This window comes from Haliotis asinina, chromosome 12 (assembly GCF_037392515.1).
Source record: "Haliotis asinina isolate JCU_RB_2024 chromosome 12, JCU_Hal_asi_v2, whole genome shotgun sequence".
Classification (NCBI taxonomy): domain Eukaryota; kingdom Metazoa; phylum Mollusca; class Gastropoda; order Lepetellida; family Haliotidae; genus Haliotis; species Haliotis asinina.
Window position 1 is genome coordinate 37,966,971 of NC_090291.1, and position 26,986 is coordinate 37,993,956.

General features: G+C 40.2%; 1 protein-coding gene across 2 annotated transcripts; it reads right to left on the bottom strand.

Moving 5' to 3' along the window:
- Positions 1-383: 383 nt before the first annotated feature.
- On the bottom strand, positions 384-26,715 carry LOC137257691 (zinc finger protein 236-like). Of its 2 annotated transcripts, none has more exons than XM_067795067.1 (23): positions 26,588-26,715; positions 20,817-21,073; positions 19,801-20,100; positions 17,045-17,181; positions 16,398-16,525; positions 15,747-15,904; positions 15,219-15,341; positions 14,549-14,728; positions 13,483-13,668; positions 12,767-13,025; positions 12,171-12,362; positions 11,248-11,397; positions 10,535-10,784; positions 9,406-9,703; positions 8,589-8,923; positions 7,972-8,141; positions 6,759-7,037; positions 5,946-6,115; positions 5,099-5,306; positions 3,713-4,644; positions 3,262-3,492; positions 1,971-2,139; positions 384-1,740 (listed from the first exon to the last, which is right to left on the bottom strand). In XM_067795067.1, the coding sequence occupies exons 1-23, from the start codon at positions 26,637-26,639 to the stop codon at positions 1,427-1,429; spliced, it is 5,478 nt and encodes a 1,825-aa protein (XP_067651168.1). In that variant the 5' UTR covers positions 26,640-26,715; the 3' UTR covers positions 384-1,426. The 2 variants fall into 2 exon arrangements, with proteins under 2 accessions (XP_067651168.1, XP_067651167.1); XM_067795066.1 differs by having other exon boundaries at positions 20,817-21,079; positions 26,588-26,700.
- Between the last annotated feature and the right edge of the window lie 271 nt (positions 26,716-26,986).

The window sequence follows — 26,986 nt, forward strand, 5'->3', positions numbered from 1 at the left end:
GAGATCAAGGTTACAATTTCCAGGATGACAAATGATCGCGCGGCTTTCAGTCAAGTTAGTAGCTTTACGAGAAAGCCGAAATGGTTACATGAGTCAAAGTATTGGGACTACTTATGCAGACAGAAGGATGTTAGTAATAAACATATGGTTAACTTGAGCAGTTTAAATAAACTTAGGCTCAGTAGTATGTGTTACACTGTTATACTGAGTCAAACAAACCCTAAAAGAAGGACGCATCAGCTGACATTTGTGTGACCAATGACTGTCCAATGAAACACGATACAGCAGAACAAATTTAACCAATCAGACAAGATACAGCAGAACAAATTTAACCAATCAGACAGTGGTTCTTATTTTAGTGTTTGGTGGAATTTACAAAAAAATTTTTTGTTCTTTTTTTTTTCCTTTTTTATTTTGTCTTCCCCATTTGCGGACACAACAACAAATGAAAATCAGCATAAAACCTGCAGTATATACGCTTAAGGGTTTCTGATGACATGGTTACTGTTTGCTTAACATTTCTGCAAGATGACATCCTGGAATATTGACAAAAATGCTATTTTCAGCAACAGTTTACTCATTATTAAGAATAATGGCATCCTCACACAGAAATTAGCATCCAGACTTGTTTTTGTTTTTGAGCTAAAGGTTCAAACAGTATGTGTGAATATTAACTTTAGCAATTTGGTAACCTATGTTCTGATTGGTCAGTTCAGAAGGTTACCTGATGTGACCTCCTGCTAGGGTTTGTTAGAGTAGGTAACAAGAGTGTAATGAATAATACTGAGCCTAAGTTTACTTAGACTGTTGACCTGAGCATAGTGACAGTACCATGAACAATGCATGTGTGTAGAGTGTGTAGAGAGTGTGTAGTCCATCATTTTGGCAAGAACATGTAACAGTGGAGAAGCATGTTTCCCTTGCGAAGGTGAAATAAGCAAAGACAATCCGGCATATCATTTGTTTTCCTGCAAGAACAGAAAACACCCCCTCCCTATAAGAGTATAATTCTTAAAATGTCAGTTAACCAGATTGGCTAAATTCAGTGCCTGAGAAATGATCTGCTATATTTCCTGCCTCCTGTCTTGCATACTCCATGTACTCACCGTTCAATCATAATGGCCATTAACCCTGACTTTGCTGTGAAGTTTTTATGCAACACTTTGACAAACAGATTGCAACTCTCAAAGAGCTGGTCAGCAAAACACATTACACCAGCACTAATTTAAGGCTGGTCATGGGTGTTTCAACATATCTCTCACAAATCCATTTCGACAGATTTGGTCTTTAAGACCTGTATATCATTGTTTCATTTCAAATGACATATTTGGATACGTCTTTGTTCAACACAACGCGTAAACGTGTACAGAAGGGCTCCAGCTGAATGTGACAGAACTGTTAATATTGCTCCATAGATTCCAGATGTCTATTGTTGAAAAAGATCAACAACTTCAGAGAGGTCTAATCCCTCGTCATCACCAGTGTTGGGTGGTGCTGAGGTGATGCTGATTGTGCTAGTGGCTGCTGGGACAAAGCTGTGTGGCAGGTTCATCGACTGCACCATCTCCAGGTGATGTGCACGTTTGATGTGTGTCTTTAGGTTGCCCTTTTGAGTGAAGGACAGGGAACAGTAGTTACAGAGATGAGGTCGCTCACCACTGTGCTTCTTCAGATGCACCTGTAGGGCGTTCTTCTGGTTGAAAGCTTTTTCACACAGATGGCATACATATGGCCGTTCACCTGAAGGGTCAGAGAAAACGTAACTTAAATTTAATACAAATGCAAAATAAATTTACAATTCATACCAAAAAAACTGATAAATATTTGTTTCTACAAGTGTACACTGAAGGTCAGTGTTTATGACAAAGGAGTTATATTTTCATCACTTTTGCAACAACTGTTTCTTTCAATGAATGATCCTGAGCTTAAGGACATACACATTGTCAGTATGAAGCACCCCAGTCTCTTACCAGTGTGTATGCGTTCATGCCTCATGAGTTGACTGGGTTTCTGGAAGGCTTTGTCACAAGTCTGACATCTATGTGGAGTAGGTTTCACCTTCTTGGGTATAGAGCCAGGGGCGTGTGTGGTCAGGTGCTCCTTCAGGTGGCTGGATCGCTTGAACGCTTTATGGCATACCTACAGTTGAAAGGGAACTGTGTTAAGTGTTTGTTATTTAGCAGCATGCAGAGCAATATTTCAGATATATGTCAACAATCTGTATATAATCAAGTCTCAACCAGACAATCCAGAGATCAACATCATGAGCATCAATATATACAGTTGGGCTATGATGACAAGCATAAGCCAAGTCAGCAAGTCTGATAATCTACCCTAAATTGTCTTGTATGACAAGCATGGGTTGCTGAAAACCAATTCTAAACCTGATCTTCATGGATATGTTGTAAGTGATTAGCTGTGTCGATATCTCCAGGGTATACACTCCGATAAGTTTCCACCAAACCCTGGATGCATCTATGGCTCATCCCTATAAATCTAATACCTCCCTTGGCTGGCTTTTCATCAAATCAGGCGTCTACGTTGGGAAGCTTGTTTTCATTTTTTTAAGCCATCTAACCAATTACACTTGGCAACACAAACCATGCACAGGTTCTCTGAAAGATGTAGAAGTTCTTACATATATATTTTTTCGGACCTATCAATTTGTCTGTATGATTTCTGAGTTGCACAGCAAACCTTCGCAGCTGTGACTGCTATCTTCGTTGACACTAGCAAGCTCAGTTGTAAGGGTGGCTTAGCTGATGGTCTCTATGAGAATATGGAGCCAGCAAGGGGAGGGAATAAAATTATCAGGCTGAGACATAGATGCATCCATGGTTAGTGGAGATTCATCGCAACATTTACCCTTGAGATATTGAGAATGCTTTAGATAGGAATATTAGCTATCATTAGCTTGTGGTGATAGGAATGGCCGAAGTGATGCAAATCATGAGCATTTTAAACTTTAGTGAAATTAATTAACTCATGAATGTTACTGACAAACAGAAGATTGTGTTTTGAGTATATATTGCAACTGAACTCATGATGATGGTTCTCAAGGGACACAACTCTGTTCAACAGATTGCACAAATACAGATCATCCAGGGATCACCCTAATAACCATTATAATCTGTGTAAAAGAGTCCGAAAATAAGATTTTGATGGAATATTTGACATTGATGTAATACTGCTTTATGCTGCATTTGCAATTCTACAAGTATTTAGGGTACAGTTTTACAAAGGCTATGGGCATGTTCTTACCCCACATATGTGGTTCCTCTGCAGGGAGTACTTCTCATCATGTATGGGCATGGCTTGAGGGAAGTCTAGTGAAGTGTCTTCATCATGGACAATGGTGGAGTTGTGATCGTCAAGCGGGACTTCTTCATCATCGTCATTGTAGTCATCATCATCATCGTCGTCATCGTCATCATTGTTGTCGCTCAACAGAGATTGGTCCTGGTCAACAACCATTTGTGACACCTCAGAAACCTGAACAAAACAAGAACAGGGTTAGAAAACAAGAAAGATCCCATTCAACTTTTTTTTCCCCTAAAAAATCTATGCCACTGATGGTTTGTTTACAAAATAACTCCCAGACAATATTAAATTATTTTACATGGCCTATAAATAAATAGTCTGGCCATGACAATCTATTGATATAATTTTGTTGCCTCTTGTTACTGAAGACCCCTTTTCCTAGAGATCCTACCTGCACATCCATATGGTCTGGCACTACAAATCCAGCCATATCTGGCCGAGCCTGTAGGGTGATGTTCTGAGTCTGTAGAGATTGCTGTGCATCTACCTGCGTGACAGCAACACTGGACATGGGCTGGACAATCACATTGGGGTTGACTGTATCCTGCAGTGAAGAAACAGGCTGTATCTGTATATTCTGCATCAGGTTGGGATCATGAACTGTCTGTGTGATGATGTTAGGGTCAGCCTGCTGCAGGACAGTACCGTCAGCCTGAACAGTCTGTGTTAACAGACCCTGATCTGTGGCTTGTACAGTTTGCGTAATGACATTCGGATCCTGAGCTTGCACCTGTTGTGTGATGACATTGGGATTGATGGTGATGTTGATGTTACCCTGTTGCTGTAGCTGCTGCAGTAGACTAGCATCAATCTGGACAGTTTGAGACAGTATGTTGGGATCAAGACCAGCAATCTGAATCCCCTGGCCTAGCCCTGAGGTGAAATGAAGCTGGATACCTTCCAGGCCTTGTAATACTTGTGTAGCAAGCTGACTCTCATTGAGCGACGTCAGATTCTCCGGGACTGTGAATGAGATGGGAACGATGCTCTGTGTCTGAAGTAATGACGGGTCAACGCTGACCACTTGGCTGGACATTGCTTGATGAGGAACTCCTGCCTGCACTGGTACCTCCGAAGAACTGACCATTGTCACTGGGAAGTTCTGGGATGTGTCCACACTGCGTGAAACTTTTCGTTTCTTGGGTAAGTCTTGCTTGAAATGAGACAGAATGTGACTCTTGCGGTGTCCAGATGTTCGAAACCTGCCAGGGCAGTGAGGACATTTGAAAGGTTTGGCTCCTGTATGGAGCCGCATGTGGACCTTCAAGCTGCCCTTCGTCGAAAACAAGGAACTGCACACATGACACTTAAACTTCTTGTCACCTGGAAGTTAAGGATAATGCCATGAATATACAAGCATGTATTATATGAGTAAGTGAACGAGTGATTTCAGTTTTACGCTGCTTTTAGATATATTTCACTGCATTCACTTTAACATGCTAACAATTCAGTCCATTTGTCTTAATTCATGCTAGCTTGTATGAATACCTCTGTTCAGACAATGAAAATATTAACACTAACAAATGAATTCTATGATAGGTTAGTTGTGTATCTGAGCATTTGAGCGAGTGGAGTTTAGTTTCACACTGCTTTTAGCAATATTCCAGCAATATCACAATGAGGACACCAGAAATGGGCTTCGCACACTGTATCATTGTGGGTAATTGAACCCCTGCCTTCGGCGGAACAAGCAAACCCCCGTCCCTCTGAAAGAGTACCTGGTGTTCTACAGTGACTATTCACAATATATCAGAGTAAGCAGCAGGCTGCCTCTCACCTTGTGCTGGTCCATGTGTCTTCATGTGACTGTCTAGTGTAGACTTGACGGTGAAGGAACGGCCACACTTGTCGCAGTGAAAAGGTTTCTCTCCTGTGTGTATGCGAATGTGTCGCATCAGGTCACTGGGCTTCTTGAAACTCTTAGGGCAGTGGTTACACTGGTGTGGGTGTTTGCAATGGTGCATAGGAGGAATCGGTTTCTCTTGCTGAAAAGGGAGATAATTCAGGATTATATATGTCTGCGAGAGAGATGGATAGAGAGAAGAGGTGCAATCAGATTAACTGTGACATAATCCAGTGGATTATTTGTTTGTTGTTAAACGCAATATTTTAGCTATATAGCAGCAGCCTGTAAATAATTTGGACCACACATTCCATTCATAAAAAAATCCAGTGATCAACATCATGAGCACCAGTCTACACAATTGGATCTAGATGACAACCAATTCGGCAAGCCTCACCTGATCCTGTTATCGCCTCCTATGACAACCATGTTTAGTTGTTTATAGTTGTTTAATGTCAGACATTATTTTATGTAAGGGAAGACTAATCAAGTCTGGATCAGACTATCTAGTGATTGACATCATGACCATGGCATAAAGTGTATCAAGAAAGTCAGTCAGATTTCTCAATTCTCTTTTAGTCTCCTCTTATTACAACCTTGGTTTGGAGATGACAAGTTCCAAAACAGCTATGATGTCAAGTTTGCTTCTTTAGTTTCAATATGGCTATTTCCCTAAGGGTGCAAAACTATTTGTGAATCCTATTAAAGGAAATCATGTTGATATGGAGCATATTTAAAAGAAAATACATCAAGAAAATCTTGCAAAGACTGAGGCAGTTACCTCACTAACTCGGTCCTTTTCTGATGCTGACTCTAAAAGTATTTTCTCTGACACCGACAATGCATCCTCAGGATTCTTGGACAGCTCTTCTGTGTGGTCATCCGTGATCTGTATGCTGGCTTTGGTGCGACGAGCAGCAGGTGCTTGGCTTTCCTCATCACCTGGCACACCTTACATACAGCATACACTTAGTACCTCAGTCATTTGTTGCAGAAGCAAAACATAGCAATCACAACACTTGTTACCAAAGCTTAGCATCAGGGATTTAAAGGACGCAAATTACATTGTCCTATATATTTCACTGTGGACACAATAAAATTTACCAGTGTATCCCCAGGGATGCAGAAAAAGTCCCAACACTTTTGTGAAAATTCCAATCAAGTAACAGTAAGTTATCACTGAGTCTACTACCCGGGTTATGGTATCATGTGCAATTTCATAACAGTAACAATGAATGTGTTGATCAAGATACACAATACAATAACAGTATTAATGATAATACTTAAGTGTCTGGGACCACAAATTTGTTGTCCAGGACAAATAATTGCATGAGTCCCTGCGACCCTCAAATACAGGACTAAAGGTAAATCCCTGGCTTAGCATATTGGCTTGAAGGATTTTTCAAACTTTCAGCAGATTTGATAGTAAGACACATAAAAGAGCAGAGGACAGCGTCCGAAAGTTGAGTCCACTTCAAAACATTCCCTGTCCTTTCTAGATCCTTTTAAAGATTCAGTGGCACATGGGAGTTACTGATACAGATACAAATTATTAATAAATGAAAGAATGAAGTAGGGTTAAAGTTGTACTCACTGTCTGGTGGTACTGCCCCTGATCCATCTCGATGCACCCTCATATGTCTCTTGCAGTGGACTGCAGTGCGGAATGTCTCGTTGCAGAAGGGACATCGGAAGGGCCGGAGACTGCTGTGTATCATCATGTGGCGAGTTAGAGAACCGTTGGTGGTAAATGTAGCCTGGCAGATGTGACACTTGTAGTCCTTGATACCCAGGTGGGTCTTCATGTGTGCCTTCAACACTCCCGTTGATACAAACATTCGGTGACATTCAGGGCACTTGAATGGCTTCTCACCTGGACACAGAAGGTACACACAGGGGATATTGAAAACTTTATCGGAGTATGGTCACATAAGGTTAAATGCAACATAGTCGCATTCTGATTGTGCAAAAATTCAACAATAAAAGTGTCGAGCATTACTTCATCAGCAGGAGAACCACCATCATCCAAATCAGTCATAGTGAACCTACACCACCATCATCATCGATAACAGTCACCACCATAAGCATCACCAGTAGCACAGACTAAGTAAACTTAGTCTCAATATTATTTGCTACACTGCAAACACTAGTAGAAGGTCGTGTCACTGACCAGGGGTATCCAATTACCCTTTGTGCCATATTTTGTATAAATACACCCCCAAACAGCAAAGTTATGGAAAAATTAAGATATTTTCGACGAAAAAAGTGGTCCGATTTTCAAAAGGAAAAGTGATCTGAAATCAGTAGAATGCCAGCTATCAGACAATGTTATTTGTATTCATTTATCTATAATATGAAAAAATCATGTGGTATAGCTACTGTCAGCTAACCTTTGATTTTCTGATGACATGGTTACCATTAGCTATTATTTCAACAAGCCTACAAATATTGACAAAAAAGCTATTTTGAGGAACTGTTTAATCACTGTTCACTCGGAAGCGATCATACAGGGAAAAGCATTCGGAGTTGTTCAGTTAAAACATTTTCAAGGTAAAAGTTTAAACGTATGTGTGAATGTCAACTTTCCCTACTTGTTCAGCTGCTCTGAGTGGTCAACTGAAAAGGTTACTGATGCGACATTCTATTAGGGTTTGTTAGACTCACTATAAGCAGTGTAACAAATAATGCTGAGCCCAAGTTTACTGAGACTGCATCAAGCATGACGAACGTCTCCTGCAGTAAGCCAGAAATTAATTAATCCTCCCTGCTTTAAGCTTAACCACACTTCCAGCGAAAAGCCCACTTACCAGTGTGAGACCGAACATGCTGCTTCAGGTGACTTGACTTTTTGAATGACTTGTCACACACCTCACACATATACAGCCTCTTGCCATCTGATTGTTCATCCTGACCAATGATTACCTCCCCTTCATCAGTCTCTTCCACCAGCTGGTCCTCTGTGGCATCCTCAACCTCCCTGCAAATAGGATTCAAACAACCTCACCCTGAGTTCAAACATAACAGCCGGGAGTGACTGAATGCTTATCATCACAGTGCTTTTCATTCAAATCAGAACAGATCTCCTTACATGTTAGATGGACAGAGATGTCTTACTAAGAACCCCTAAACATGCCAACCTACAACTAAATGGTTGGTTGGTTTATGTTTAACGCCGCACTAAACAATATTCCAGGAATATGGTGGATGTCAGTAAATAATCAAGTCTCAACCAAACAATTCAGTGATCAACCGCATGACAATCAATCTACCCAATTGGGATACAATGACGTGTCAACCTAGGCAGCGAGCCTGACTACCTCTTCCTATCAGATGACTCTTACAACAAGCATGGGTTATGGAACATCAATTCTAGCCCAGATCTTCAAGTGTTACAACACAAATGGATCAATAGCGAGTTACCTACCTTGTTTCCAGGATGTTCTGCATGCTAGTGCTGGGCATGGTGGTGGACATTGAAGGCGTGGCCACAGAGAACGCTGTGCTGACCTGCTGTATTTCCATCTGATTGGACAGGGTCTGGGGCTGCATCATCAGCTGATTGCTGGTCAAGGATGTCATCTGACCACTCAGCTGGCTGTTGAGCGTATTTGTCACTTGGGTTCCCAATGGAGTTGTCAGTTGATTTGTGAGCTGACCACCGAGGCTGTTCAGGGAGGTGGTGACTGTCTGTCCGAGCTGACCAAAGCCCTGCTGACCATTTAGGAAAGCCTGGCCAAAGTTCTGCTGCTGGCCAAACACCTGCAGAAAAAGGATATTATGAAGATAACACATACCAAACTGTATCTGCCTCCATATGAACAATGGAAAGTTAGCAATACAAACAGTGCTTATAACAAATGCCTTTAATCAAGAGGACATGAATGAGCATGAGCGCTGAAACATTGCTGATGTGATGTAAAATTTTAACTCACTCACATGCCTCTGTCAGCAACAACAAAGCTACATCATGGTGGCTTTTAAAAGAATCAAATCTGGACAAGACAAACTACAGCTTGATATTATGTCCATTAACCCACTCAATATGAAAACACATGATCAACTTAGTCCAGCAAGGCTGACAACCTGCTTCAATTTCCACACATCGACATGTATGGGTTGCTAAAGCCAAACTCTAACCCAAATGATCACAGTGCCATTGAGGTTTGGCTAGGACAAACAGACAATGAGGACATAATCAACTAGCCTGCTGACTGCACGTGCTGAAGATATGGTAAACTAACCTGCTGACTGAGCGTCTGCTGTAACTGATGATCAATGACTGTGCCAGTAAGGTCCTGCAATGTTGCCTGACTGAGCACGGCTCCAGGGTCCTGTGAGATGCTGGTGACAGGGACAAACTCCTGCTGCGTGATGGTGGTAGTGTGGCCTATATCATCCTGTTGCAGAGCTGACAGGTCTGCAGTTGTCTGTGGCTGTGTTAGGTCATCTGTGTTAACTACAGTATCCCCAACACACTGGGTCTCCCCTTCTGTAACCGTCTGCTCCTCATTCTGCAAAGCCTGCAGCGCCAGTTCATGTCTGAAGTCGTAGAAATTACAATGAATGTTTGTAGCAAAACATAGTTCTCTAGTCGATGAAATGATACACCTTGTTAATGAGCATTTTTTGACAAAAAACAAAACAAAACAAAAAGCAAACATGAGTCATCAGAAGATGACATATCCCCCTACGCCCACATGTTTCAAAGGACAAATCTTCTGACGATTAGTTTTTGTGCTTTTATATAGCATCAGTCTGTAATAATTGAGTCTGGACCAGACAATCCAGAGATCAACATCATAAGCACTGATCTATGCAACTGGGGTACAAGGACATGTGTCCACCAAGTCAGCAAGCCTGACCACTCAGTCCTGTTGGTCCCGTCTTATGACAAGTTTGGGTTGCTAAAAACCAATTCTACCCAGATTTTCACAGGTTTTTAAGACTGCACATATTGATGTTTTCTTTTTGTTGTGCTGCCAAAGGACAAAATGATCCCTACAGGTTTCTAACTATATCAAGTCACAATCAGTTATTCGAATGTTGGTTTCATGGGGAGAACATCAACTGGATGATACTGAGCAACATCCAGCCACACTTTTCTCTGTTTTAGTACCACCTCTTCATGATGATGACTTATGTCTAAGTAAACAGTGATCTTTCAAAGCTGTTTAAATTTGGAGCAGAACCGAGGTTGATGTTCAACTTCCTGTTAAGCTTAAAGTTCAATCTGAGCATACATGGATTGCAGTTAAAGTCTAATTATTTTGTAAGGAAGAGATATCAGAACTGTTGATGTCTATCAGGAATATCTGGCTGTATGTAATATATGAAAGGGTCATTTGTGTCCGAAGCTATTTAGCCACTAACCTGTGAGTTTTCATGTGTTTCTTGCAGTTGACTGATGTTTTGAAAGTTTTCTGGCAGTATGGACACATGAAGGGCCTGACTTCACTGTGGGTAGACATGTGCCGCTTCAGACTACCATTAGTGGTAAACGTTGTGTCACAGATAAGACATTTGTATGCTTTAACACCTGAGTGAGTTCGAGAGTGTGCCTTCAACACCCCACTGGAGACAAATGATCGGAAACATGTGTTACAGCGGTATGGCTTCTCTCCTGAAAAGGAAGATTACAATGACATTCTTACTATTAAACAAGGCAGATTCACTCAGTATTGAAGAAGTGAATACAAGAAATAACTCTGTAAATGTTATGACAAATGTGGTTTGACATTACCTGTATGATATTTGAGGACATGGTGTTACCTGTATGGTATTTGAGGACATGATGTTAACTGTATGAAATTTGAGGAGTTTGCATTACCTGCATGAGACCTGAGGACATTGTGCTACCTGTATGAGATTCACACAAATCTGTCACATGTACCAGATGTGCAAACACTGTGTCACATGTCCAAGATTAGAGGACGTTGTGTTACCTGTATGAGATTTACACAAATCTGTTACATGTACCACATGTGCAAACACTGTGTCACCTGTTCAAGATTAGAGGACATTGTGTTATCTGTATGAGATTTACACACATTGTGTCAACAGAGAGGGTAAGTGGGTTGTTTTACCTGTGTGAGATCGGATGTGTTGTTTGAGGTGACTGGATTTCTTGAAGCAGCGCCGACAGTAGTGACACTTGTAGGGTCTGTCCACAGACCCGGACTCCCCTAAGTACTGGTTGAACACGTTGTTGTTTCGAGGCGGCTGCTGGATTAAACCTGAATGGCAAGCATCAACATTGGTACAATTTGCTACAGATGCATGGATGGGCTCTGTGTAATGAGTGAGGTCTAATGACTTTTTTTTTTAGCAATATTTCAGCAATATCATGACTGGGGACACAAGAAATGGGCTCCACACATTGTACCCATGTAGGAAATTGAACCTGGGTTTCGGAATGATGAGCAAACACTTTAACCACATATATCGACTTCATAATACTTAAATACACTTAGTTTTTCCCTGCTTTACAACGTACAGTTAGCAGCAATTACTAGTACAATTGCAATGCTCATGCAATTGATCACTGGACTGTCTGGTCCAGACTCGATTATTTATAGACTGCCGCCATATTATTGGAATATTGCTGAGTGTTGCATAAAGTTAAACTCACTCACTCACTAGATAATATGATGGCAAACTATTCTGTACTCAAGAGAAAAAGATACTGGAACTGTAAAAGTCTGTGGAAAAACATGGGGGCAAAACAGCAAACAATTTGAATAGTTATTACCAGTTTCAATAATGCCATCAGGTTGAAGTACATGAGTGAGATGGGGAGAAAAAGGCATGGAGTAGCTGACAGAGTGTGACTGGTTATTACACAAACAACACAGTGACAGAGAATTTCAGGATGTGACAAGTCACCACAACATCAAGAGAGTCCTGGCTGCTGTCCCAAATGTCAAAAACAGTAAGCACTATCTGTAGCTTTTGTATTTCTGTCTATATTTTCCTACAGTTTAATATAAGTATTCCTTGCAGGACCCACCTGTGTCTGTAATGAGTATTGGTTCTTGAAGAGGTATTTCAGGTAAAGATACATCCTGTCGTGCCCGTCGTAACGACCTTGATCGAGGACGTCGGTCAGGATTATCTCGGAAGTGTGAATGGATGTGGGATTTCCGATGAGCTGAGGTTCGGAATTTCTTGTCACAATGAGGGCAGTCAAAAGGCTTAGCCCCTGGAAAAAATATTTATTCAATAGTTACATAGAGTATATGTGAAATGAAAACTCATCATGTAACACTGGATTGTTATGGACTACTTGATTCATTCCTTATGATAAACTTGACATAGGGCCTGCTTTCCACTTATTGTTTTATCACAGCATTCGGTTGCACAGTGTAAAACTAACCATTAAAGTCTCTTCCCTTTCATTTGACCTTTTATTGTACAAGTTCTCTCTATCAAGACTTTCACTTGAAGATGCAGAAAATATATATACTGAACAGCAAAAGAAATGCACCTGTTTTTCATCAAGTTTTTAAATAGAAGACATAAACATGAACGCTTACTTTTATGTGATTTCTATCTTTTTCAAACTTGCATTTCTTTTGCTGTTTATCTTTTTCATATTTTACCCACCTGTGTGTAGGCGTACATGAACTTTGAGACTCCCTTGGGTGGAGAAGAGTTTGTTGCACACGTTACACACATAGTCTTTGATCCCTGAGTGTGTTTTGATGTGTGCTGTTAGTGTGCTCTTCACAGCGAATGCCCGGAAACACTGTGTACACTTGTAGGGCTTCTCATGGGTGTGGATACGAATATGGCGGACAAGATCACTGGGCTTCTTGAATTCCTTGGAGCAGTATGTGCACTGGTGCCATCGTACACCATTTACCTGGAGACATCAACACAGTATTACAGCCATACAATGCACAAATTGCAAATAATTTGGGAGTGTTTAATTGAGAAATTAAGAAATCATTTTTGAATATATATCACCATTTTTATTATGTTTTTGTGAAAGTTGTGGGCTAGTTGGCTGCCTTTGTGTGATAGTGATTAGGTGCCTGATTCTGAGGGTGGGGATTCAAATCCTGTATGGGACTCAACCCCAAAAGTAGCAGAATCTGTACTTTGCTAAGAAAGTGTAATTCCAAACATATATTACATTTGACCACTTTCTCATTGGCATTGTATAATCATACATCACTACTTCCAGAAAAAAATACAACCCCTTCTTTGAACAGACTGTCTCTGACTGGCTGATATGAGAAAGTGTCAGGTTTCCATGGCAACAGTGAAAATCAGTGAGCACAAAGTGCTCAGTTCTTCAAAAGAATTAGTGTACTTACTTTGCGGATGACATGTTTCTTGATAGACCCTGTAGATGAGTCATGAACAGTGATTGTAGAGATTGCTGGATTGATGATGGAAGACGCCATGGATGTTACCACAGAAGCTGGTTGACCATTAGTGAGGCCACTGTTCTCCAGGGCCTGTTGGAGGATGTCAGATGCACCTCCTGCAGCTAGGGCAGCCTGGGATGAAAACATTAAAAACAGATTTAACTAGATAAACCACATTCAAGAAATAACACTGCATCTGTTTTGTTTAAATATGGTTTGTGGCCTTGTCAGATATTTTATTATATATGTGAGTATGGTCATATGTTGCTTTCAGTGACAATGATCACAACTAGGAAGACTGGAAATGGGCTCACACACTGTAATCTTGTGGGAAATTGAACCTGGGTTTATAACAAGACAAACACTTTGAAATCATGGCTACCCCACCACCCCCACATAAGAAACCATACGGGAAGAACACTTGAGACATGAGAAACCAATTAGCATGTGTGTTTAGGTGCCATGACTCAGCTCTGGTTAAGAACCATGGCACTTATTCTTGAAACATTTGTAGCCCCAAAAATTCTTAACTTTGATCGTAGCCAATGAATTAAGAATGGGATATAGAAGGTTATAGGGTTAGAACATTTCGAGAATAGCTAGCCTGATCCTGTCCAGTATGTCCCCACCCTTCTGGCCTGTTTTGGACAGTTTGCTGGTTGTTATATGCAATACTCTAATAATAAAACTATGTGTAAATAACATCAGCCAATGATCAATAGTAAGATATTCCATCTTCAACCAAGTCACCAAACCTGATAACCCAATATCTTTAGCTTTCTCTTACTACCAGAAAAGGTAGCTATGGCATGCATCTACTTAGAATCTCCATCGGAGTCCTGTCAAGGATAGAGTTGTATTGGTGAGGGCCTCGTTTCCCAAAGTCTAAGATCTCGTAACTTTTCTCTTAACATTTGTACTTCCCATGTTATTGTATAGGAGGTATGAATACTATGGGAAAAGTTACAAGAGTTTTGTGAAACGGGGCCTAGGTATATATCCAATATCTCACCTGGTCCTGGTCAAGCACCTGCTTTTGGCGAATGTCCTGGTCCTGGACCTGCTCGTCATCAGTGCCATCCATGACAGCGGCCTGGTCCGACAGCTCCAGGAGCTGTTGTATAACAGTTTCATTGAGACTCTTGGCTTCCTCCGCACCTACTCGTCTCACTTCTACCTGAGTTGGCAAGTCCTAAAACAGATAGTGGTTTGTGTGATGTCTGTATCACAGTTGCGAAATATAGTCGTAAATCATTCCGACTGTTATATTCATTCAGGCAGTTCTGTTCTACTGGCAAACAAGAATAAGTTGGAATTAGCAGAGAATGCTTTTACAAAAAGTAGGTAGTGCATGGCAATGAGCAAATTTGGTTTGTGAAAGGTAGAACAGATGTAGGCTAGTGCCTGTGCAGTCCACTATGATGTTGATTCCGTGTGTAGATGCAACATGCTTTGCTCTTAAGATTCCCATGTGGTCATTGCAGCAAGTCAGTACAACCAAGGGGCCCTTAGCTCACAATAGAAAGCAGTGGCCAGTGGGTGGCACTCACACATGCTAATATATGTCAATTGTCAGGTTGTATCTTAACTTATCCTTGCTTGCCAGTAGATGAAGAAAATTATTGCAAGATTCTGACAAACAACACATAACTGTAGCAATGAAAGGTTCCTTCAGGACATACCGATGTGTCAGAGTGCGCCCTGCTGATGTGAGCATTTAGGCTCCCCAGTTTCTTGAAGACACAGCTACACTCTTCACACTCAAACGTAGGGCGACTTCCATCTTTGGCAATATTGTGCACACGCTGAAAATCAAAGAAATATAGTTATAATTTTAACTCACAAGAATTCAACTATTCAGTTTCATATGAATTATGTTTAGAGGGGGTGCAGTGGGGTAGCCTAGAGGATAAAGTGTTTGCTCTTCACACTGAACACCTAGGTTCGATTCCCCACATGGACCTATATATGTGAAGCCAATTTCGCGTCTCCCAACAGTGATATTGCTGAAATGTTGCTGAAGTGACGTATTAACTATGTTTAGAAGATGTCCTTGGCAATCCAAAACTTAGGCAAGTGAATGACTGGTATGAGCAGACAGCAATATTCCTCCTAAATGATTTGGTTTTAAAGAATCCAGTCTGGGATAAACCAGTCTGTGGTTGATAGCACCATTACAAACAATGTTCCATCTACAAAGGTTTCCATACCTGTATATGCGCTCGCAGATTTCCTTTCTGAGCAAATGTCATGGGACAGAACTCACACATGTGAGGTTTTTCTCCAGTGTGTTTGCTGGTGTGTATCTGCAGTGCTCCTTTCTGGTTGAAAGCCTTATTGCAGATCTTACACTTGAAAGGACGCTCACCTAAACAATACAATAAGAAAGTCCTGTATTTAATCAGATGCCTGCATCATAATGGGACTAAATGTCACTTGTAACAAACCAATGAGCATAGGTCATTTGTCTGTGTGAATTGCCAATAGGTAACAACACACTAAGCCTTCTCTAATATCAAAGCATCATCAGTGTGCATTCTCGGTCTCTGGAGGTCGCATGTGTGTTCTTTCCTGTCTCACATGCCTACCTGAGTGTCTTCTCTCATGTCTCAGCAGTCTTTGTATACTCCATCTCGCTGGCCTACTGGATGTATTCTCTATCTCACTACCCTCCATGATGTATTCTCTCATGTTTGAATATCCTACACACAGCATGTCGCGGCAGTCTACCAATGTGTATACTCTCAAGTCTGAGCAACCTACCTGATGTATTCTGTCAAGTTTGCGCAACCTACCTGTATGTATTCTCTCAAGTTTGCGCAACCAACCTGTATGTATTCTCTCAAGTTTGCGCAACCTACCTGTATGTATTCTCTCATGCCTCAGCAGCTGACTGGGCTTCTGAAATGTCTTGGTGCAGTGTTTGCATTTGTGATGGAAGGAAGAACGATCAATGTTCCTCTTGTAAGTTCGATGAGACAGAGATGCCCTGTAAGCAACAACATAAAAACATTCAATATAATTCACCACTGAGACTGTGACTTCCTGCTGGTTTGTTAGTATGATATTCAGACTTTTTTCCCATGCTGGCATAAACCAAATGGCCAAGTGGGTGAGTATAGTCTTATGCTGCTTTTAGCAACATCCCAGCCAAATCACAGCAGGGGATGCCAAAAATGGGCTTCACACAATGTACCTATGTGTTAAATCAAACACAGGACACTTTTACCATTAGGCTACCCAAACACCCCTATCATTACAGAGTCTGACATTCCAATCATTAGATTAAGAGCTGTTTGCATTTTCCCCCAGTGTAAACAGTCATCAAATTTAAAAGATGTTAGGTACAACAATTCATGATATATATCGCGTCAACAAGAATCGGGACATATGAACGAACACACAGACATGCGTACAAACACTGCTGAATACACAGTCCCCCCGTTCCATGTTGTGGCAGGGGACAAGAAGTAAACAGCCGCATAAAAACATGTTTCATTTGACATACTTGATTTTGTAATGCTGTTTCATGTGTTCCCTGAGGAGGGACAGTTTAGAGAAATCTTGGTTACACTGCCGACAGGCATGCCGTCTTGCTCCCTCATGTTCCTCTCGATGTTCCTGCATGTGTCTGTCCAGCTGACTCTGAAACCACATGGTAAAACAACACTAGTACAAACACATACTTCCCTACACTAGTCATGTTTAACTCTTGTAAAAATATATAAGATAAAACAAGTGTTCACCACTTCTACGGCAATGTCCAACGCCCTTAGAGAAGAATGAAGTATTTTTAACATATTCACTACTTTTTACTTTTTGGTAACACACAACATGCATGAAAAGACTAGTGTCTGCATAATCACCCAATGTAGGCTGTTGACAAAGTTGACGAAATGAGCTGCAATGTTTTATGAGATATCACGTTAATATAAGTTTGAGAAAGGGACAAAGTGTCATGCTCACACTGAAAATAAGATCAAGGTCACCCAAATCAACTGTTGTCTGTGGAATCCCCAGATGTGGACGGTCACCGAATTTAAAGATATTAGGTACAACAGTGCATGAGATCTTGCGTTAACAAGAGTTTGGTCAAATCAGGTGCACCTTGAAATAATGTCTGTTTAATTCCTAAATGTAGGGAGTCACCAAATTTGAAGACATTGGGTACAACAGTTCATGAAATGACGTGTTAACAAGAATCTGAAAAGTCTTCAAGATGTTGTAGTGACCTAAATCAAAGAAATGTAGGCTGTCAACAAATTGGGTACAACAGTAAGATATTGTGTTAAAGTGAGAAGAGTTTGAGAAGTGGTCAGTCTGGACGAACTTGAAGTTCAAGGTCATCCAAATCATCTTGTGTTTGCATAATCCCCAAGTGTAGGCTGTCACCAAATTTCAAGACATTGACTACAACAGTTAAGGAGATATTGTGTCAACAAGAATCATGATGTGCGTATGGACATACAGGCACTGCTGGATACACAGTCACCTATTCCATGTTGCAGGGGGGACAACAATTAGTCTGCATGAGTTAAGCGAGTCTAGTTGCTTTTTCACATCCTTTGTTGATGGGAGAGTACCAAAAGTATGGTGCATTATCCAGGTGACTCTGGGATTCAAATCAGTGCTGAACAAAGGGGATTCAAATCAGTGCTGAACAAAGGGATATGATAATTCATAGGGTCTTGACACCTTAGACAATTCTGTCAACCTGTAGGAACCTAAGTCTATCATTTCCACATCACATTCAAGGGGTTCACATTTTTTTTAAAAGCCACTTGCCACAGGGCAAGTGACTTCAAGAAAGTAACTTGTCCTGACTAATTTTCCACTTGCCCTGATTTTATGACACAATGTTTGATGTTAATGTTTACAGGACTAATTAGAAAAGAGTGATAAATTTCAAAGTCTGATAACTCTATTTAATTATTAATGTGAAATTTAATAGCTACATTATGAGCAGACATGAAATGAAATCCAAGTTTGTTTGCAGTTTGACACCATAAGTGGATAGTATCTAGTAGCCCATGGACAAATAAGATGCCATTATTTGATTGCCTGAAATGAAAACTGGCTTGTCCCGGGTGTCGGGTGATAGGATTTTTTAACCCCTGCATTCTCATTTAATAGGTTGATGGTATGAAAGCCATGAAAGCAACATAAAAATATGAAAGTAGGACACCAAAATTATTGTAAGACACTATGAAGGTAGGACACTATAATGACTGAGTGAGCGAGTATGGTTTAACCCCGCTTTTCAGCAATATTCCAGCAATATCAGGTGTACACCAGAAATGGGCTTATACACTGCACCCATGTGGGGAATCAAACCTGGGTCTTCGGTGAGACAAGGCAACACTTTAACCACTAGGCTATCCCACCTCCTCAGTGTTTCGAAAGTATGAGTGAGTGAGTTTAGTTTTAAGCCGCTTGTAGCAATATTCCAGCAATATCACGGTGGGGGACACCAGAAAATGGGCTTTACACATTGTACCCATGTGGGGAATCGAACGCGGGTCTTCGGCGTGACGAGCGAATGCTTTAACCACTAGGCTACCCCACCACCATTCGAAAGTATGACCATAAAATGATGTCATGAAAGTAAGACACCAAAATGATCTTACGAAAGTATGACACCAATTAGATCCCATGGAACAATGATGCCAAAATCATCTGGTTGACACCAAAATGATATTATGAAACTGACACCAAGAAATCAACACACTGCATGATCTTATGATTATTTCAAAATAATCCATTCCAAAAGTATTGCATGGAACTATACTAGTAAAATGAAACAGTATAAATTACTGAATTCATTATTGAATTGATGAAAACAAGCTCATAATCATCAGATTAATCTCTGTTGGAAAGAATGGGACAGCCATGTCAAGTAAAGCATTAATGCATATTGTTAAGGTAATAAACACAAAAACACCTTGGAAAGAGATGGCTTTTGCATTCCTGGTGAATATGGCATTTGTCCTTCTCAGGAATCCTGTAAGCACTGGTATGGGCATGACAAAGCAAGTGTTGAGTTCAAGGAAAATCTTTGCGTCAACCCTTTGATTAGTGAAGCCTTGAGAAGGGAGACAACTCTGTACACCTCACATGCAAATGGGACATAATGACATGCACAAATCAAGCAAGGGAGTCAGACCACCTATTTCTGTAAGTTGCCTTTTACCATGGTTAAGCATGGTTTGAGGACTGATTCTAACCTATAACTTTACAGAGGGAGCTAGTGGTAGCCATACATACCTGTACACTAAACTCATCTCCACATTCCGGGCACATCAGGTTCTCCTCTTTCTCATGCATCATTATGTGAGCTTTGAGACTGGCAACCCGTGAAAACTTCTTGTTGCACTCAGGACATGTGGGGACACCATTCTCCGCCACGTGGGTGGCCTGATGGAGGATGAGGTTGTCCTCCATGTTGAAAGACACAGGGCACTGTAGACATCGAAATGGTTTATCCTCATCGTGGGATTTCATGTGACGCTGCAGCTGGTTCCATTTCTTGAAAATCTTGTCACATAGTTCACAGTTGAAAGGGCCCTGAAATAGTTAAAGAGGTTGCAGAAATCATCTGCATCTATTGTCTTAGAGTGTATCACATTTGGGCCCTCTTAACAACATTCAAATTACTATTCCTGCAATAAAAAGTGGGGTTCAAACATTATTAGCTTGACAAATTACTTTTCAATAACAGTTATCTTGGCTTGACTATCTTTATAAGATCACAGAAACTGATAATCATTAACTCAGTATCAACTGATTAAAGATAAATATCCTAAACATTAAAATCTGAAAGAAATCAAAATATTTGTATGATATTATCGATGACACAATTTTCATATTGATAATCATTATTATTGATTCCAATGATCTATCGACTATCTATCTTGTTAGCGAGCCCTATTGAGATCTACAGGTAATTATGCTTCTTTCCCATGGTATTAAAGTCACACGCACAAGACTAGTTGGTTGGTTTGTTGTTCAAAGCTACATTCGACAGTCCACACAAAGAGAAATTCAATACGTGCTAATATGAAAAATGGTGAGGGGCTGAGTAGTTTTCAAGTTGCTGACATCCCATCCCCCAAAAATGACACATGACTTCATTAATAACGCAAAACTACATAATGCTGATGAACTGATGTGTATCAAGGTACTACATTGCCAACCTTAACAACAAATATTAACATTTAATAAAAAAATACAATCATAATTTAATAATTAAAAATATAACAAAATTCAATTGAAGAGCTTACCTTGCCAACAGGTGGCTTGATATCTGATTGGACATCAGCTGCACCATTTGAAATCTGTGCTATGATTGGCTGTTCCAAAACAACCTGCTCTAGGACACCCTGCTGAATAGCTTGGTACACCTCAATGGTTTGGTGTGGCTCCAAGACCTGGTTGGCATCGAGCACTGTGTGCTCGATGAAAGTCATGGTGGCGCCCTCTGGAACGCCATCTGTCATAACATGGACTGGCGTTGCATGCGTGATGTATTGGGCATAATCTGCAACTGACAGATAGTGTAAACTGAAATACACGGAATAGCTAGAGAGAAAACAAATGTACCCTACACTGAACTATTTTCTTCATAATGTAATTTAGTTTGGAGTGTGACCCATGAAGATTTGGGTTACAATTGATCTCCAGTAAACTATGCTTGTCGTAAGAGGCGACTAATGGAACTGGGTGGTCAGACTCGCTGACTTAGTTGACACGTCATCGGTTCCCAATTGATGCTTATTCAGTTGATCACTGGATTGTCTGGTCCACACTTGCGTATTTACAGACCGCCACCACATAGCTGGAATATTTCTGAGTGCGGTGTGAAACTAAACACACATGCATATCACAATTGTTGTATGTGAAAGAAATGTTGGAGTGAGTGTTTGCATGTGTGTGTGCATGAGTGAGTGAGTGACCTGGTTTACGATGATGTACTTTTTTCCAGTTACATAATGGTGTGTCCGCTTCATTCGGATTGAAAACCCTGAATTGATGCAGATCCAAAAAGGTTATTGTTGTAGTGAAACCTATGATTATGGCAAATCACAAAATATATTTGAGACTAAACTGGATTCAACCAAAGATTGTGCTTCTGGTAACTACTGGCAAATACACGATACTGCAATATATTATGATTCAGTTACCTGTATTGCAGTGTATTGGGATCTTAACTGTTTGACCATAAAGAGGTAGTAGGTGAGTTAATATTTAACAGTGGCAATATTTCAGCCATATTGTGACGAGAAAATATTTTACATTAAAATAGAAGATGTGTATATGATAAATACCTGTTGGCAAAGGACAATAAAACAACTAGAATATCACAATTAGAATTAAAACTAGCGTGGAAAGGTAAAACTACTATCACTGTAATAAGGAAAGGAGGCTATAGATCGCGAACAACTGAAAGCAGATCACCATACTAGGGTCCATGGGGACTTACAAAACTTTTGCTACCTGCATGGACCCTTGCTGGATTTACACCATCCCTTCAGCTGCTGGAGACAGGGCTGAGTTTAAGCCAAAATTAAAATAACAAATGTATTGTCTGAAATGTGTATTGTGGTACAGTCTTGCCACAGGTGTTTATCCGAACTTCAGATATCTGGAAAACTCACCTTCCAAACGAAAATTCCTTGAAACAAATTTAAAACGAAATCCAGTTTCCGTAACCGTACGGTCATTTTCACATACCAAACACCAATTTATGTACATTGTTTGTCTTGTATATCCGGATGGCTGAGCACTGTATGTCTACCCACACGATTACCGAGGGCCTTGCGTACGGTAACATGAAAGAAGTCTTTGAAGCGCGAGAAGATTAATTACCTCTGAGTAGCAAGGTGACACTGAGTTAATTTTGAGGCGTGCCAATTTGTAGGTCACCTTAATTACTGACGAAGTGACCGGCAAATCTTTGAATGACACTGACATCCTCCAAGGAGTGTGTTCGGACAGCGAGGCTGATGATGATGACGAAGTTTAGCAAGTGCCACCTCCCCCACCCGTGTCTCACAAGGAAGCTCTTGTTTGCCTTGATCACCTGATTAGCTACTACGAGTGTGCAGGCGACAGTGAGAACCTCGAACTGTTACTTAAAGTCCTCGCTTTCCTACACAGCCAGTGCAAAAGGCTATGACTGATATTTTTTCAAGTGAGCATGAACAGGTATGAGACATTGTAATTTGTATGCACTGATATTTATTTACGTGTAATCAATAAAGGTTATGTCTGATGCCTACAATGATTGTTTCTTTGTATGTGTCTTTGTACATGTGGCCCGTGATTCAGATATCCAAAAATTCGCTTATCCGGACGATTTCAACAAAAACACAAGCGTTCGGATAAACGGAGCATGACTGTATACTGGTTCATTGGCAGTACCATGAGGGGCTAGTTGTAACTTACTCACATAAACCCTGAAGAAAATATAACCATGCAAGCCATGTAAGTCTAGAAAATATGGCAAGTTTAGATTTCAACAACTTCAGCCAAAAAATCTCAGGGTTCCTTTTCACTATATTATTAAGGGATTGATTTGAACTAATCTTCTGTAAAATATGTTCATTTCAAAGTCTAGCTGTTCGTCTAGTAACTTCTGCATTGTAAGGTGCAATGTCTAAGCCAATGGGGCCAGATGTATACAAACTGTGCCATTACATGTCCGCAAGCAGTACTACAACATTATCAAGTCTATGTCTGAAGAAGACAAACCAGAGCCCAATGGTGTCAGCACCGATGTGCAGTCCACACCACCACTACTATGAACCAAATGGCGTATTTAGTTAACAATTGTGTTCAAACACGTAAGCTGTACCCAGGGGTGAATACTCACTGTGCACACTATTGAGAAATGGAGCAGTGCACACTTTAATTTTCACTTGAGTTTCATTTATCAAAATATGAGGACTATATTTCTGCACCTCACAGTATCTGTTTGTAGATTCATTGATTGGGACAGCAATCTGCTAATCTCCATCCAGAGTCCATCCTCGATATCTCCAGGGTATATGCTCCGATAAGTCTCCACTATACCCTGGACGCATCTACGGCTCTGGCAGATAATTTTATTACCTCCCTTGACTGTCTTTTCATCCAGTCAGGTGTCTACGCTGGGAAGTTGAGCGAACCAATCACAACTCACTTTCGTTTTTTTAATTATCTAACCGATTATACTTGGCAACAGAAACCATGCAGAGGTTCTCTGGAAGAATTAGTCTTGCACATGTTGTTTTAAAGTTTCGGACCTGTCAATTTGTTTGTATGATTTCCCTAAAATCTGGAACACACTGTGGGCAAACCTTCGCAGTTGCGACCGCTACCTTTGTTGACACTGGCAAGTTCTGTTATAACGCTGGCCTAGCTGATTGGCTACTGTGAGAAGGCGGTGCCAGCAAAGGGAGGTAATAAATTTATCTGGCAGAGCCGTAGATGCGTCCAGGGTATAGCGGAGACTTATCGGAACGTATACCCTGGAGATATCGAGGATGCCCAGAGTCAAACTCATAAACAATGTGTGGAGCTCCTGATTGGCACTCGGTGCATGTCTGGACGATGTGCACCCTGTCTGCGTCTGTCTATGATTTTACCCATGATTCTGGTGCACCTACTAGAGCTACTCTGGACTGAGTTAAAAAAAAAATCTGCATGAGATGTTTGACCCGTCAATCAATTATTACTTGTGAAGCAATAGAGGGATTACATAAAACCAGCCACATACAACATACACAAGTATATTTATTACTGAAAAAAAAAAATTTTCTGTAAAATATTTTGATTCAGTTTACCGTAAATTCCAACTTCAAGTCCTCTGTAAACAAAGTATTATTCAAGAACTAAAGGAATAAATGCATTAGGAAGCAAGTGTAACAAAGAAAGTGATGACGTGACTGTGTTACTGCTACAATTTTTTCAAATTTGGGTTCCTTGGAAATTTTTCTGCTCCAATCCTACAACTTGGAGCTAAAGAGATGGACACAACAGCCAGAGTTATCTCCCATGACGGAATCATGTCACATTTCCTGAGTCAATGCCACTATCCCTACCATGTGATGGTAGTTAGATAACTAAAACAAAAACTTCTATACCTGAATGTCAATCTGCAATTTGTAGCTGTATCATTGCGTAAAATAGATACATTTACTATAATGGTTTGTACTTAAGACTTTCAAGTTTTTCAAGCCACTTTCAGCAATATTCCAGAGATGTGTACAAAGAAGGGATTCTCTTACTGTAAGTATTTTACACAACAGTACATTAGTAAATTCAATGCTGCATTCAGACATATTCTAGCAAACAAGTGATTGATATTCTGAGCAATGACAATCACAATCACACTACCATGGCTTTATCAACTAAATCACAGAATCAGATCACCACCACATGCGTCAAGACACCTCTATATTAAAACAACGTTTTCAGTTTTCATATATATACCTCTAAAATATACATACATTGACCTTCGTTGTCAATTTCTAGTCTATCCAAATTTATATTCATTGTTAAACTTTAAATATCATAATAGGAATTCTAACTCCATACTGTATACCTATTAGAGAATGAAACTGACAAGCACACTGAAACAATATTGTATTCTGCTTTGAACAGTGTCCTTTTATTTAGCCTTTGGTTTGGCATACTGTACTGCAATACCAAAATCAGCATTAATCAGTTTTTATACCACCCTTTTCTTAACTTTTTTAAAATGTCTAGAAATACACTGACTTTGTCAAAATCTATGCATGTATTTACAGGTGTGGGGGGTGGGGTTCTTGTCAGTTTTCTGTATTATGATCATATTTCATATACAGAACTGAAACAAACCAAACTGAAGGCCTTGTACCACAATACATACACTAACATGGTAAGAAAACACCCTCATCCCAGCAGATTGGCACTGACATGGTATAAAAGTGACCAATTCTATACTCTTACTTGGATTTAAATGCCTATAGAAAACTCAAAATTGTTCCAAAACATTACTCAACAGGCATCTATCATCAGAACATTGTTGTGTGGACTGCACTAATAACTATAACTAACAATAGTTAAAGTGTGAAAATGTTAATTATCCAATCCACAGTTTGTGGGAAATGTAAAGAATTTCACGACCAAGTAGATATTGCATATCTTTTGCCTCTTTAGTTCAAACTTATCTTCTCAAATCTGTTTATTTTGCACTTATTCATTCTGTATCGTAACAAGAGAAACCCTCAGACTAACATATCTCCTAAGGGTCATAAGAGGGCAAAATACAATATTAGAATTAGAACTGGCTGAATGTTCCTAAATGTTTCTTAGTAAAAGGTGTATCCACTCTCAAAGTTGTTTTTAGATTTTAATAATAAATCTTGATCCCCAAAGACAAATGTGAATCTTTCTACTTCATGTACAATAATAGTAAGTCAAATATTAGACCAGTGAGGGACTTTAGAGATGAGATAAAACCATTGCAGCACATACAAAGATTGATTTATATATACTATACCCCTCAAGACTTCAAGGAAATGCATAACATGTCATTTCTGGGCACACACTTAGGCAATGGCTCTGACACAAATATTGGGGACAATCAAGGCAATATGATATCTACAACATATGAGTAATACAAGTGGAACTTTATTAACTTTGTCTTGAGTAACATAAGCAAATCTGGCGCTTGCTGGAAACATTTGAACGCTCAGACACGATGTCCGCGGTGTCGGGGGAAAGAATATAGCCTAGACAGTGCGTGCACGGTTTACATTGAATTCTTGACTTTATGGTAGGTAACATACAGATGAGGACATTTTGCTAACATCCGCGGCGGTACAATGAACCGAGGAACTAACTTAGGGAGTAGGAATACCTTCCCTCATATTGAAGCGTATTACTGCGCCAAGTATTTCGGGGCGAGTAAGAAGGTTGTGGAACTACACCCAAATTAACACGTTCTAACTAGGTCATCAACCATAGTTTCGGTTACTTTGTTAATTACTTTAAGAAATGAAGTCTCATTGCGTCTGTTTAATCTTACCAGATACATTTTCAACCTGTATATGGGTTACAGGATGAGCTTCTATGGACATATTTTCGCCAAATTATAACCAAAATGGCGGTGATCAGTACGCTGACATCATAACGAGGCTCCATGGAGCTAGTGACCCGGATGTTGACAGACTGTTGGTCGGATCTTTTTCATTCAGTGCACGGTTCTTTAGCTTTAGGCTAATCCTGCAGACTTGAACTGTTTGTAAAGACTAAGTAACAGGGGGAGTGATTATAGCAGATGTCCATAAGTCGTAACTTGCTAGAGGATTTTCTCCATCTTGAAGGACAATAGAGGCATTATTACACGAAAGGAAAAACACAATTGACACCCAATATGTAATATTCTGCTGTAATCACCACTTGGACTATTTTCACACCAACACAC